This window comes from Pundamilia nyererei, unplaced genomic scaffold, assembly GCF_000239375.1.
Source record: "Pundamilia nyererei isolate P.nyererei 1_Seehausen unplaced genomic scaffold, PunNye1.0 scaffold00373, whole genome shotgun sequence".
Taxonomy (NCBI): domain Eukaryota; kingdom Metazoa; phylum Chordata; class Actinopteri; order Cichliformes; family Cichlidae; genus Pundamilia; species Pundamilia nyererei.
Window position 1 is genome coordinate 343,365 of NW_005187774.1, and position 16,009 is coordinate 359,373.

A 16,009-nucleotide genomic window follows, 5' to 3' on the forward strand; every position below is an offset into this window, starting at 1 on the left:
TTTGGTAAAGTAAATCCGTTGGGCATCTTTCTTTGCCTTTAGACAACAATTCTGATGCAAAAGAGCCAAACGGGACAGGCCAAAAAAATAAATAAATAAAATACAACGCAGACAGGTAGAAGTCAAGCTGAGCAAAGGGGCCATCTTCCTGTCACAGTCAGCTGATCTTCAAACTGATGTCATGATTTGGTTTTGTTTTATTTATATAGTAGTAATTTTTTGTCTTCTATCATTTATTAGTGAATGAGTCCTGGATTTGTTTTCTTTAGTAATATTTCTGTTTTCCTGTCGCTGTCTCATCCCAGTGTCTCCTGTCAGTCTGTACTCTATGTTTCCTCGGTCTCCCCCGTGTGTCATGTGCATTCATGTGTTCTCCCCTCATGTCCTCTGTATTTGTTCCTCACTTATGTGCGTGTCTTGTCTCCCGTTCCTACTTTCCTGTCCCATGTCAAGTCTTAGTCTGCGTGTTTCCTGTTTTACTTTGACAGTCTTGCATCTCATGTTCAGTGTGTTCAGTTTTGTTTCCTTCCTTCATTTGTCATTATGTTTATTCACCCCAGCTGTGTTCCCTGAGTGTTTCCTTTTCCCTCCTCAGGCTCATGCGTATTTATGTAGTAAATCCCATCCCATTTATCCCAGTTAGGTTATTGTTGGTTCGCCTTTATTGTTGTTTTTCCACCAGCCTCATTAGATGGCTTGCTTTTCTGTTTAAATCAAGTTTTGTTCCACATGTCTGATTTTGGGTCCACTTTCTAACTTCCACTCAGTCTGCATCCACAGACCGTGACATGGGTATAATCTGCAGAGCTGTGAAAATGTGCGCTATGCCTTCTAATGATACTGCTGAGAGAAAGCATGTACAATGTAAACTGACGTAGTCCAAGAGCAGAATCCATTGAACTCCATAATCAACCTTAGTGTGTGAACACTCTAATTTGTTCATGTCTAGAGCAATGTTCCCTCTAATGTTTCACGTGTCTGAGCGAACACACAAACTCCCTGAGCGTCCCTTGGACCGCTGTGAGCGACAGCAGACGTGTGCACTGTGGTCACGCCAGCATCCAAGTTACATGTTTATTAAAATAATCAAATTACAGCATTTACATTTATGTTAGACTACTTTTAATTAACTGCTTTAGCCCACTTACAATGAAAATTAAAAACAATCTTGTTCATGACCTGTGTAGCATGTTAACACTATTGGAAGGAAAAATAGCTTGAACTCCAATTTTGAAAAGAAAACTCTCTCTCTCTCTCTCTCTCTCTCTCTCGCTCTCTTTTCTTTTAAAATAAAGCTCTGACTGTATTATGAGTCTGTGGTCTGGGAGAGAGTCTGTAACTCTGTCTGCAAAATACAGTAAATAATGACCAACGTTGGGCAATTAATTATATAGTTACTTCTTCAAAAAAGTAACTCAGTTTTGCAAACAACAAAGTTTTTTGCAGCTGTTTTTTTGCAGTGTGGACCACATGGATCACAGATCATGTCATCTGCCCTAAAGTGTCTCACCAACTCCAGACCTAATGTTTCCTGAGTCTTATCCTACAGCACATAAAGGCCTGCCTCCCATGGAACCTGGACTCTCATCAGTACAGCACAAACTGGACAAACATATTAATAGAATATTAAAGCAACCTTAAAAAGTCTGTGATAATTACCTAGAAACACCTGTGGTAGTTTCTGTGTAATAAGTATAAATAGAAACAGCCTGCAAAGAGCTGCCTGCCAGCAGGTGGCAGACTGCTGCCTACTGGGAGTCTGCACTTCCTATTTGAACCCTGGATAAAGACAAAGACGAGGGGTGCCAACTGCTAGCTTTAGCCACTCTGTACTCAGAATATAGCTATCTACCCCCAGTGCATTTTGCAGTGGTTTATTTTTAATGACAGACATGAAATATTCTAATATGTGGTTTTGCTTAGAAAAGGAAAAAGATGTATTAATTATTTTACTTCATACAAAATTATAATGGTGCACTTTTTCAATAGGACAGTCTGTATCTTTCAAATTGTTGCTCACAGAACTGCCAGTTACATCACGCTTGGTTTAACATTGTTTTTCTTTAAAACCTCTCATTTTTCAGTATGCAGTGGGCGGCTTTGTGCTCCTCACTGGAGGAAAGGCTGGATGTTTGGATGGTTAAGAGTCGGTTTAAAAATGTGCTCCACCTTCTCTCCTCCCTGAAATACAATGCTATGTGTTGTCATCCATGATAAACTAAGCTGTGAAAGAGGATCCTCTTTCAGTGTTTCCAGTTCATTGCAGACTTCCTGATGCTTGTTTTATTCAGCTATCATGACCAAAGTATTAGATTGCTGCTTATTACACAGAAACTGCCACAGGTGTTTCCTGGTAGTCATTACTATTCTTTAAGTTTGTTTTAGACGGTTATTTATTACCTGGTTATTAATATGTTATTAAATAGAAACAGGCAGTTTTGCAGCTCCGTTTCCTGCTTATTACACAGAAACTACCACAGGTAACTGAGTGGTAATAAAGTGTTACATAAATTTCATGGTAAAATTACTCAACTGTAACCGCTGTTGCTACCATGATATTACTTGGATATTACATTGTTATTACTCTGGTCATTGCATGGTAATAACTTTGATTACAAATGATTACACTCTTGTTTCCCCCCTCGTTACCCTACTATTACCCCTTTATTACCGAGCTGTAACAGGAAGTGCAACCTATCCAACCTGCTTAAATTATCCAAACAAAATGTGATCTTTGAGGTTGTCTTAAAAATAAATCACATGACTTAGGAAGCAGTAAAAACATCAGTAAACACTATTGTCATGGAGATTCCAGGTTTGCTTTGTATTTTTGTTGTTTCTTATTTTTGCACTATAGTAGATTTAGTTGCCAGTTGCCTCAGCTTTAATCCTTCCTTTGTGTTCCTGTTTTCCTCACATCAGCTCCTTTTCTATTTTGTCCTGTCACATGTATGTTTCCCCATCTAGTTCTTTTCCTTCCCGTTTCCTTTGCCTCTGCCCCGTGTTTTGTCCTTTTGTGTGGTTAGAATGAGCCAGCACAGCGGGGGAGATGCGCGCTGTAGCTGCAAACAGTTTTTTGACCGTGACATCGTGCTGTGGTAGCTTTGTTTTGTGTGTACGAGTCAGATATAAACCTGGACAGCTCACATTAAGAAGTGGAAGAATTATTTTTTCGACGCTTGGGACAGAAATGTGCAACTATAGTGGCATTATTAATTATCTGCAAATAAAGCTGCAACTCTGAGTGTTTCCCTGAGTCTGGGGTCCTTCATTTTGGATCCTTATGAACAAGTTATGAAAACTTTCAGTCACCATTCTTGGGAATTTTTTTACATAAGAGCAAAAACTTGAAACATGACATATTTTTTTTTAAAAACCCCACAAACATTTCTAGCAACAACAACAACAACAAAAATCTATTTTCTGGTGTAAATGAGGCAGTTATTTAAATTAAATAGTCTTTTTAGTGAATCTCAAAAAAGATGAGGACATTATTGATGGACTTACAGAATCACAATGATTTATGGCATTTTATACTCACCAGATGATAAAGAAGATAAGCTGTTTTTTGTTTTTTGTCATTCATAAACCTTTGAGTGTGACTTGCAGGATTACTGTGTCCTTTGCACAACCATATTTTCACAACAGGCATCACAGGCTGATGAACAGCAAACAAAGCTAGACAAAGTTCTTCATATATCATATATAGCTTTATTTATTTTTGCATGAGGAATACACGGTGAAAACCCCCTGCAAATAGAGCCCCAGTCAGCCCCTGAAAGCGACAGAGGAGGCTATACACAAAATGTTTAAACATCAGCAAGCAATCCTTACGTTTTGTAAGCTATACTTCAGCAATTAAGCATACAAACCTGAAATGAAAAATAAACTGTTTAGGATCAATAGACTCTTAGGTGAAAGCACTGAATTTGTATAAATTGTTTTTCAGAGAGGCTGAAACATTTATTAAAAAACCATCAGTGTGTTTGTTCATGTAAAGGAACCCACTGTAACAATAAATAAATAAGTTGTTAATTATTAGAGTAACCTTTAATTACCCTGTGTAATTTAGAGCTAGGCCATGGCTTCATTGACCCCCACAAGGAGGGTTGAAAAGGAATTATAAATTTATATGTAGTCTCATAAAAATCTTGACATTTATAATATGATTGTCTGAGTGATGTCTATGTTGTTTCAGTTGGATGCATGGATATTCCTCCTGTGTTCATCCAGCTTAAATATCAGTTGCAACTAACAGCATAATATGAAAATACAGTTAATATACACTGACCAATGTCACATTTTCATTATCAAGACATACAATAACATCAAAAATCTGACTGACATGTATAATGTCTCAAAGGTTAGCAAAAAGTGGACAGTATTATACATTTGTCAGGGGCAGAAAGAACAAACGCTTTCACTGAAGGACTGGTTCAGATTGTGTCATCGTTCTCACAGAGCCCTTGTTGTGCTTCCAGGTTTTATGATTCTGTTTCTCGTTTCATCCTTTGACACTAAGTTTTTTTGTGTCTAATTTCATATGTTTTTAAAGGCAGACGAATCTATTCATCATATAAAACTGAGGCAAAGCTGTCTGCGTATGTACACCTTCTGGTTTTTCCACACAACGTTGCTGTTCTGATGATTTCAGCAGCGAGAAAGAAAATGGCATTAAAGGGACTGAGCTGGTTTTTTAACTAGTCTCTTGTTTTTCATGCATGTTCCTTTGTCTAACAGCAGAAACAGAAACATATTGGAGCCTTTTTGGAGAATTCAGTTGTGTTAAAGCAGAAAAGCACATCAACTGCAATGACAGAACAATAGAAAAGCAAACAGATGGTAACTATAGCCATATGAAGCATCCACCATACCGTGAGTTCCTCTTGTTGTGAGTAATCCACAGGGCCTTAAGATGCTGAGAGCCTGGGACTATATGAAGCCTGCTATGCTCATTCTTGCCACCAACAACAGAACAATTGATGCACTTTTCTCCCAGCAGAGACATTTCAGGGTCACATTCTTGGTTAATAAAGGTACAGAGCTCTATAAATGCAGTCCATTTACAGTTTTACACTCACATTATTGGAGGTTTAATACTGACTAACTCCAATCAGTCATCTGACATGGCACAAACAATGAAATGATCCTTTATCCAATCTATTCCCACAGAAGGAAATCTTCAGCAAAAGACCAGGATCCACTAAACACTGTAGTGCATTAACAGGACATGCACTCAATGCCATATCAAACTGCTGAGGTCTGTTCTTATTTTACTGCACTGTTTGTCAGTTTTAGGACCTTCTGTGCTTCTTCACAAGCCAAAACATAAGAAGAAAAATAGTTGTTTAGGGTTTAAATACAAAGTATGTTGGCACTGCTTTTAGTTGTCTAAGAAACATCACTTTACTAAAACAATTACAGATTTTGTAGCTTATTAAGACTTTAAAACAGCAGCAAATATGAGTATTTATTCACAAGTAATGAACAAATGTCAAATGCGTCTGGGTGTTCACAAACATAATAGGCACCTCTTGGCCAGAACTGAGCGTTATCAGATCCGCCATCAGTGCTCAATAAACTTTGTTCAGACTAACGTAAGGATAAACACTCTTTGCCCAAGCATCACACGAAGCAGAATTTAGGTTATGTCACAACATGAAACAAACCATTTTAACAGTGCATCTGACTTGAATGAGAATAACACAGCAGTGAACCTTTGACTTGTTGCATTTCATTCATTCTTTGTAAACTCTCCCGCCTCCCAGCGCAAAGCCATGGCACTCTTGCGTCTTCCTCCAGTGTGGATCTCTGGAAACTGGCAAAAGACACTTAATTGGTTTACTGCATTCACACCACTCCCTCCACCTCTTCCACCAGCTTTCTCAGCTTATTAGAATAAAGATGGGAAAAGCAAGTTTTGCAATGACAGTCTACCTTTTCTTTCTGTTATTCTATTGTGACTCAAACTATTGTCAGTTAAGACAGGATGTGACTTCTTTCTTTCCGAGGTACAACCCTGTCACGCCAGTTGCTGCTATATTTGACGCACATACTTTTTTCAGATGTACAAATCATCATCGAAACTATAATGCAAGATGACTTCAGAGGGAGACTGATTCAACATGGCTTGCATTACTTAAATATAAATATTTGTCTTAAAGAGACATGTCTTTACTGTGCATGGCATACTAACTTTGACTAAATTCATGGTGAAAATTGGACATCAAATATGATACAGCCGGGTGCATGAAGTAGAGTTTATTTTATAAAGCTTGTAGTTTTGGCTGCTACAATAAATTGTGTGGAGGGCGAAATGTCCTAGTAAAAGTATTTCACCACAAAGGAAAAGGATGTAAAAGGTTTCCTGAATAAGCAAGTCTGTTTTTTCTGCCTAAAATAAAGACTATTGTAACAAACAAAGCCATAAAATATACCCCTGTGATCAGGAGTGTGCATTTGAATGTCAGAGTAATATTTTCTTTGGATTTGTTCAGCAGCACTCACTAGAATAACCAACATTCACAATAAAATTCATCTCAGTGAAAATCTGGGAAGGAGAATTGTAGATTTCAACAGAAGATCTTTTGGAGCCATTTCTGAACACTCACAGATTCCAGTATTAATCCCAATAATATTTGAATGGAAGCAAGTATAATGTAAATAGAAATGACTCTAACACTGAACCCTGTGGAACTCCATAGTTAACGTTTATTGCATGAGGACTCTCCATTTACACGAACAAATAATCTACGCAGAAGCTTTAGTATCTGTTTATAATAAAATAAAAATAATAAAATTGTTTCTGGTGGGTGTCGGACTCTGACAAGGCTGCTCTTGGTCACAAATTCTGATTATAGTTTTTATGGAAGGAATATCAGAGCAGCCCGGACTGAGAGTCAAACTCCGAACTCTGTCGTCATGGCCATTGAGCTCTGCGGCTTTCCTGAGAGAGGGATGTTTCCAGACAACAGCATTGTTGTGGGCATATCCATGAGCAGAGACCAGCTACTTGTAGTTGGGTGCAAACACCAGGGATGAGATCTGTGTCATGTGAACTGATACAGGAGCCACTTGGTGAGGTGTCTCCTCTTTAGTGGCCTCATGATTAAATTCTGCCTCCAGCCTTGCACTGAAGTAGCTGCACAGCTCAGTGTAAGGTGACATGAATGAGAAGCTGCCAGCTGGAAAAGGGTGGAGCGCCCACTCCAGCTTCAGAACGAGTTGCTGCCCCGAGTGGAGGAGTCTGTTGGGTTTGTGTTCACAAACGAGGGTGTGAGAGCAGAGTATGTGACTAACAGACACTCTGCTGAGCATAAAAGTGAAGCTGTCAGTTTACCTATCAAATCTACGTTGCTCCCCTCAGCTCGTGATCACAGCTGAGATCATGGACATGATCACTGAAAACAAATACTTCAAGTTATCGCTGCTAAACGTGGCTCCACATGCTTTTAAATCACAACATAGTTGTTGCAGTCGTGTTTTTCACAGGACTGCACAGTAGACTACAGTCCTGTGAAAAAAAGATTAGACTTTGAAGTTTAATAATGTCCCTCCTCAGTGAGCGCTTAATTCCTCATTTATAAAGTCGCCAGAAGCGTATTAACCTCTCCTGGTTAATCAGCTCATATACAGTAGAACATGTGCATAGTATCATTTAACAAGTCCAAATAAGTGATTTGTCATTTCTTACTGTGATTCATGGCTAATTCAAGCAGTAAATAGTTGTTGGTTAAGCATTCTGTGTGCTTAACTAACTTCATTAAATGAATTAATAAAAGACAATTAAGGAATTAATTAAATATCCTAAATTTAAAGTGATGACTATTTTTTTTTGCCTTATAAAGCATTTATAAATGAAAATTAAAGTACCTCAAGTACAACAAGTCTCAGCTCTATTCACAACAGAAACAACACACAAATGATGCACATAGAGATACAGAACAAAGACAAATGTATTGGCAGGTACAAACATTCCCATTCGAGGTTTCCAGAATACTGACATGTAAGAGGAACAGAGCCTTCAGTTCTTTATCTGGTAAAATTAGGACAGAGAAGAAAAAAATACTAGAAATATGAGAAAGAATAAAAACCAAAACATCTGGTGTCAATTTTGTGGAAAACAAGGCAAAAACAAACTGTAGTGTGGGCTTCATAGGTGCCGTTGTCACTGAGGAGTGTAGAATTCTTAGTGTAATAATGTGTTGAGTTTACAATAACAGTGCACCTCCCTTTTTGGCTACAAACATGGTGTTTTTATTATACTGTGAGGTTAGACGGAGGAATTCTTGCACCTTGGCTCAGGTGATGAGGCACATGATGTCGGTGTGAACGGCCAGTGTTTTTCCGTCTCCTCCTGTGTTTTCCCGGATCCTGGGCAGGAGCTTGGACACTCACCTGTTTCATTCAGTGACGATCAGCGTGGCTGCATTTAAGCCCGGTGAGGTCATCTCTTCTTCTCCAGTCCATCAGCGACTCATGGTGACAACATGGCTCTATTTCCTTGTGATTTAGCTGTTGATTGTTGCATACTTACCTTGTCTCCTTGTGCCTACAGCTTTCTTTGCAACCCTTCTCATGAAGCGTCATGGAATTTGTGATCAATTTGCACACCACGCCAGCTGAGGCAGGCTGACCCGATCGCGCCCTTCAGGGTATTTTCCTTCAAGGCCTGAATGATCAGATGTGGGACAACTTAGCCTCCCAAGATGCCTGAGTCCTTCGAGGATCTGGTCTCTCGCTCTCTCTTAGGATTGAAAATGGCCTGAGGGAGAGAGGGCTGAAAGGAGTCTCAAGTCTCAGCCCAACTATTTTCATTAGTCTCCGATCCCGGTCCCCGCGCCACCTCCTCTGGTCCTAGTTTCCATTCTGTTCTATATTCTGGATTCACTGGCAGCCATCCCATCATCTTTTTGAACCCATCCATGGTGCCACCATCTTCACAAAACTGGACCTGAAAAACACCTACCATTTAGTCCACATCAGATATGGGAATGAATGGAAGAGAGCCTTTAATTCCCCACTGGGTCACTTTGAATACCAAGTCATGCCTTTCAGTCTTACAAATGCATCAGCACTTTTTCAGGCACTAGTGAATAACATTCTCAGAGATTTCCTAAACCTTTTCGTGTTTGTCCACCTCAATGACATTTTTTCCAAGGATCTCCCAGATAATTGAATCCGCTTTCACACGGTATTTCAGTGGCTGCTGTATGTAAAGCAGAGAAGTGCAAGTTGCATTCACCATCCATCATTTTTCTGGACTAATTTCTGGCAGAGGGGCAGGTGAAGACGGACCCTGCCAAAATCTGAGCAGTCGCTGAATGGCCCACTCCTTCCACTCGCAGGCACCTTCAACAGTTCCTTGGGTTTGCAAACTTGTACAGACGTTTCCCATTTTATCCACAACAACAGTCAGGTAGCAGCACCTGTAACTTATCTCCAAAAGGTTGATTCTGTTCATCTGGACGTAGTGTTTTGTGGGAGAAACGTTTCTCACTCATCCAAGTGACTTCTTCAGTCTCAGCTGACTGCAGGTTTCAATCTTATAAACAGTACTTTTGCATAATGACTGAAACCAGCCCACTGAAGGAACAATGGACTGGGAGGTCAGTTCCTTCATCATAATTATGCAAATTCTCATGACTCAACAACCACTGGCACATCTGTCACCATCTTACAATGCTGTGATTGCAGCTAATCCCCAACTCTCTGTGAGTGGTACTCATGGCCATTGATCAGTGGGCTTTGATCAGTGGTTGTTGATCAATGGTCATGAGAATTCGCATAATTATGATGAAGGAAGTGACCTTCCAGCCCATTGTTCCTCAGTGGGCTGGTTTCAGTCATTATGCACATGTCCTGTTTATAAGATTGGGGAAACCTGCAGTCAGCTGAGACTGAAGAAGTCACTTACTCACCAGGTTGGTTGAGCATGCATCAAGACACCTGTAACTTACCTCATGGCCGCAAAGGTTTTGTTCACTTGGCCACCTGAAGCTGAATCAGATCACAAGAACTTAACCTATTTGAGAACAGCCAAGAGACTGAACGCCCGTCAAGGCTCACTGGTCACTATTTTTTGCACGTTTTAACTTTAACTCCTATCGTTCAAGGTCCAGAAATGTCAAACGCTCTCTCCCGCCAGTTCGCCACCAACACTAGTACTGCTGAGCCTGGCTACATCCTCCCTGGTTCCTGCAGGGTGGGTGCAGTAACCTGGAGAATCAAGGACACGATCCAGCAGGCCCTTCAGGAGAAGCCTAACCCAGGCACTGGCCCGCCTGGTTGCCAGTTTGTACCCACCTCTACATGTGCCACAGTACTCCACTGGATCCATACCTTCCATTTTTCCATTCATCCTGGGATGAGTAGGACCATATGTTTGCTTCGCTGTCACTTTTGGTGGATTCGGTAGAAAAGGATGTGAGAGAGTACGTAGTAGCTTGCCTGCAATAAACACCATAACCAGTGCTTTTTCGGGTTGCTCCAACCACTAGCCATTCCACAGAGACTCTGCTCCACATAGATTTTGTTACTGGTCTCCCCGCTTCCTCGGGAAAAACTGTAATACTCACCAGTGTTGATAGGATTTCTAATTCAGCCCACCTTTAGCATTGGACAAACTGCCATCAGCTGTTGAGACAGCTAAACTATTGACAGATCATGTTTTCCGACTCCACGGAATTCCAGATCCTGTCTGATCGAGGTCCTCAGTTTACTTCACAGGTGTGGAAGTCCTTCTGTTCTGCATTGGGAGCTGCTATAGTTTAAAATGATTAATTAAAGCTGTTTTTATTATTTTTATATACACAACGCAATGTGCTCAAAAACAAGTTGGCGCTCCATGTTTTGAGGATCTAAAACGTTGTTCAGGGGTGGCTTGGGGTGGATGTGGCTCAGGAGGTAGAGCAGGTCACTTACTGATCGGAAGGTTGGCGGTTTGATCCCAGGCTCCTCCAGTCTGCATGCCAAGTATCCTTGGGCAAGATGCTAACCCCAAGTTTCTCTCCGATGCATCCACCGGAGTGTGACTGTGTAGTTAGACAGCACTAAGTACAGACAGACTGCTTGTCAGTCCAAATATTGAGAACTGACGGGAAGCAGAGGGTTTTGCTACATGCTTACACATCACACTAGATAATGGTTAGAAGGATATTTGCTAGGCCGAAGAGAGTTAAATAGAAACAGTAGTAGGATATTATTAAAATGATCAAGGCTAGGCAGGGAGGTGTTTTCTTTTCTGTCTTGTCATTCCAGGAAAAGAAGCAGATAATGAGGGTCGTGAGTGAGGAGAAGGCCAAATGGAGACATCAGGATGGTTCGGGGAAGAAGACAGTTATAATAATAGTGTGTTATTGTTGGGTTATAAAAACGATACGGCCCGATCCAGGGCCGTCCTTTGTGTGAAGACAGGTGGCTGTGTTCACATGGAGGTCCAGTCCAACTTGTAATTCCAACTGCCGAAGCAAATTAAATCTTTTTAAATTACATATATTTCTCCTGTAATTCCTTCTGAAGAGACTGAACATGACAGAGCCCGGGTCAGTCTCAGTTCCAGATATCATCCCCAGACCAACAGCCAAACAGAAGGGTTGGATCAGGAGCTGGAGGCTACGCTTCACTGCTTCACTTCCAACAATCCATCAACTCGGTCATCATATCTTGTCTGGGTGGAGTATGTACACATGTCTCACACCTCATCTGCACAGTTTTGTCTTCTGTTGAGATCTCCCTAGGATACCAACCCCCTTTATTCCCAGAGACACAGATTGAACTTGCTGCTCCTTCTGTGCGACATCACTTGCAGCGGTGTCAACATGTCTGGACACAGGCCAGAGACATTACATTTATTTATAAATGTTTATAAGGCAAAAATAGTCCTCACGTTAGATGAGGTCACACAAATTACTAGTAAATGCCGGAATTAACCATGAAAAAATTTGTATTTATGAAAACACACAAACAATCACCTCATATCTTATTTACACTATAAATGAGACAATGAGCACATTATGTTTGAGCTTATTTATCAAGTCTCAGGTTTCATAATGACAGTATAAATATGAAATGCAAAGCATGAAATTGCATGTTTTGGTTGATGACAAAGAAATTCAAAGATGTTTTATCAAGAACTCACTCTGTGATCACACGATAGAGCAGCACGATCCATCCTGTGGGTGGTTTTCATTGGTGAAGATGGAGACGACTTGCATTTCACAGGAACATCAACTAATAAGAAACACCACAATTGATAAGTAGCATTAACATAGGCAAATGGAGGGAAAAATATGGTGAATATCATGCTAGCATACCTGAGTTATTAAAGGTCAACGTTTCCATGCGATTTGACAATACTCTTTCTGCACAGAACCTGTCTTTGGCATACAGATTTTCCCTCTCCTTCTTCAGCTCATCCTCCCTCTGCTTTACCATCTTGATCTCTTCATCCACCAAGGATATTGTGCTTCTCGAACGTAGTTTGAAAAATGGGTTGTTCAGGAACATTTTTTCCTGGGGCTGCTCACATGCTTTACTGAGAGAGAACTCAGAGGCACTGCGAATAATCAAATTGGACGTCTCCAGGATGATGACACTGGAGCTGGTCTCTTTGGAGTGCCACTCACTAGACTGAGCTTTCATGTTGTCTTTAACATGCCTGGGACTAGAGGTAAAATCATTGCTAGGGTCCAGAATAATTACATTGTTCGCTGACATTTCATGTTTGAATGGTTCCTTGGTAGGTGAGGAGGTGATGATGAATGACGGCGTCAGTGGAGTGCTTATTGATCTAGGGATACTTCTTGATGGTGCACAATCAGTAGATTTGCCCATCCTGGAAAGGCCCCTCTCCCTTTTGAAATTTTCTTCCCTCTCCAGTGATATGCGAATATCCCTTTCAACTGCTTCTGGATCATCATAAGGGGACCTGTAACTGGAATCATCCAAACCAGAATCCTCTGAGCAGGGGCTGAATTGGGTGTGAGGATACTCCCCAACCAGATCTAAGTTTTCCAGATCCTGTGCTTTCTTGTGAGGTCGGTCAATGTTGCGTACTGGAGTATACATGAAGCTGTGGCTGCCGTGGAAGCTCAGCTGCTTGGTTGTAGGTAAGACTACCTTGTTTTTGGTTTGTTCCTCCATTTCCCGCCACTGTTTACGAGCCAGCTGGAAGTCCACGTGCTCTGTACTAACATTCTCGCTCTTGGTTTCCTGTATCACACAGAAGTCTTTAGGTAGCTTCTTGACTGCATCTACACTGATGTGCGGTTGGTGAGTGATGTGGTTATAATTGGCATCTTTACCATTCTCACTCTCATCTTCAGATATTTTAGACAAGCCTTGAAGGCCTAACGGGTTATATTTAACCTCTTGTGAAGGGCTGGGAAAAGGAACGTTAACCTCGGGCTGTTCCAGAACGTCTTCCACTTGCGGGACCTCAAAACACACTTCATGAAAAGCGTTGCTGTCTTGGTCTTCAGCACCTGTCATCTCAGCTTTTTGTACAAAGAGCCCCTGGGCACTCAACTGAAGACTATCCAAGTATGAATCATCATCTTCTTTATTAATAGAAGAGGAGAATATTGTTCTCCATTTTTCATCCGTCTCACTATCTGAAGATACTGCTGCAATCTCAACTCTCAGGCATTCTTCCATTTCGTCAGGACCAGGTTCATGGCAGGATTCGGTGGAGACGTCTGACATAGCTTCTTCTCTAATGCACTGTGCTAACATAGACTCCTCTGTGACGGATGGTTCAAATATGAGTTCTTGGGCCTCTGGGTCTTTATATATTTCCAGATTTAGATAGCCATCTTGTTCAGAATGCAGATAATTGTCAACAGCCCCAGGCTCTGGCTCAGGATACTGATCTAGCTCAGGGTCTAGCACTGGTTCAGGGTATTCCTCCGGTTCAGGGTATTGCATTGATTCTGGGAACGGCTCTGGCTCAGGGTCTAGCACTGGTTCAGGGTATTCCTCCGGTTCAGGGTATTGCGTTGATTCTGGGAACGGCTCTGGCTCAGGGTCTAGCGCTGGTTCAGGGAATTGCGTTGATTCTGGGAACGGCTCTGGCTCAGGGTATTCCTCCGGTTCAGGGTATTGCTCTAGTTCAGGGTATTGCTCTAGTTCAAAACGTAGTTCCTCAGGATCTTCACCAGGCTCTGGGCGTTGCACTGGTACAGCATCTTGTTCTAGCTCAGGGGTCTGTTCTTGCGCAGGATCTAGTTCTGGTGTTTTCCTCCTCTTATGTTGGGGGTCATTCTCACACACACTGTCTACACTGGAGAGTGGGTCGGACACAGATGAGGTGACTGATTCATTCCTGCTGAGCTCTTCACAGCCCGGCTCCAAAACCAAAGCTTCTTTTTGATTCTGACAAGCTGTTTCAGTGCAGACGTTGGGGTCAGAGCAGTCAAGCTTGTCATTTGCGTCTCTGCTGCGTGGCATGTCAGTTAATAAAGTGTCGAGCGTTACCTTTTCCAACGGAGACTCTGGGACTAATGGCGGTGTCGCTGAACAAACAAGCTCATCATCTGCAATAAAATCCTGTTGCTCAGGTGAATCAGCCATGCCAACATCCACTTCACAATCCATCTCCAAGGCTGATTGTTCTGCTGTTTCCATGGTGATGGACATGGAGTTGTGATCCTCAGCTGTGCTGCAACCTTTCTTCAGTTCCTTTCCATCTGCCTCTCTATCCACTGAGGTAGCCCTCTGAGAGAAAAGAGAATAAGAGAAGGAAAGATTTGGTTTTTAGAACGGAGAATTGCTGTTTGTTTGTTTTAAACACACACACACGCACACATATATAGGTGTGTGTGTGTGTTTTGGAGTTCATTCCTCTGTTTCCTCTGTCATTCAGTGCAGAAAGACAGGCAGCGTATAAAAAACAGCTAAATTAGAGAGTATTTTTTGTCTATTGTGTCTACCCTTATGTAAGGACTGGGTCTGGGTACCACCACACACTTTAAGTAAGCTTTGTAGGGGCTGATTGCTGCTGCAACAGGAAATGTGTCTGAAATCTTGTGTTGCAGCTTTATCTGTCAAAAAAAAATCAAGTTTTGTTTGCAGTGTTTTTGATAAATAATGTCATAGGAAAATGTAGCCTGTTCAGACCACAAGCCCTATATATGCTGTTTAGTTACACAAGTAACCAAATAATAAAGACAAGAAGTATAAACAGTGTGACAGAAATGTACACAATACAAAAGACTCTCCCTGTGTGTTTGTGTGTCTGTGTGCACACGTCTGTCTGTAAATATGTTTGTTAAACAAATAGAAAAAGTGAGTACTGCCATTACAAATGCCAGGATGCTACTTCCTACATACATTAACATTCAAACTATCAGCCACAACAGTGGCTTCTTAGCTTTGCCACTGAAGGATAGCATAAACTGTGCATGTATTTAAGCTGCAAACTTTCCTGTTCTTAAAACAAAATTAGAAATAACACACAGAAAAGATATATGCTTACTAAAATGTATTTAATCTTTTGCACAAAAGCCTTTGTTGATGATGGCAGCTTCAAGCTGCCTGCTGTATGGAGAAACTAGTCGCATGCAGTGTCATTTTGGCCCATTCTGCCACACAGATTTTAAAATTCTTCTCATGGAAAAGAAGGTGTTGAGTAATCAGGCCTCATCCTATTTCAATGACCTTACAGTACCAGATCATCCTGTGGGTGATACGGTACAGTGAGCAATTTCTATATATTAGTGCTATTTTTTTTAAATATGTAAACTCTGTAACATGTTGTACTACTTAATTAGTTTAGTCTGTTGGCAGTGGTGACTTTTCCCAGGAGAAGCTGGGACCCTGTTTACTAGAAGGTTTTAAAATTTCTGTACTTTTAGGTGACAGAAGGAGACATGTGGCCTGGTCAAAACACAGAGAGCTGCACTCTAAAAGATCTTTAAACATAGTAAACATACCTTGTGTGCCACAGACTTCTCCCAAACACGAGGGGACAAGTAATACCTCTAAAACACTTAAGTTGGCTTTATTAAAC

The 16,009-nt window shown here is 41.1% G+C and overlaps 1 protein-coding gene across 2 annotated transcripts in view; it reads right to left on the reverse strand.

The window, feature by feature from the left end:
- Positions 1 to 3,691: 3,691 nt before the first annotated feature.
- Positions 3,692 to 16,009, reverse strand: part of palmdb (palmdelphin b) — a 26,348-nt gene continuing 14,030 nt past the window's right edge. The window contains exons 2-4 of one of the 2 annotated variants that reach the window (XM_005752706.1): positions 12,315 to 14,715; positions 12,140 to 12,231; positions 3,692 to 5,818 (exon numbers count right to left, since the gene is read on the reverse strand). In XM_005752706.1, coding sequence (XP_005752763.1) covers positions 5,735 to 5,818; positions 12,140 to 12,231; positions 12,315 to 14,637 — 2,499 coding nt within the window. In that variant the 5' untranslated portion in view covers positions 14,638 to 14,715 and the 3' untranslated portion in view covers positions 3,692 to 5,734. Of the gene's footprint in view, positions 5,819 to 8,091; positions 8,954 to 12,139; positions 12,232 to 12,314; positions 14,716 to 16,009 lie in introns of those variants that run through there. The other variant, XM_005752705.2, reaches the window with a different exon arrangement.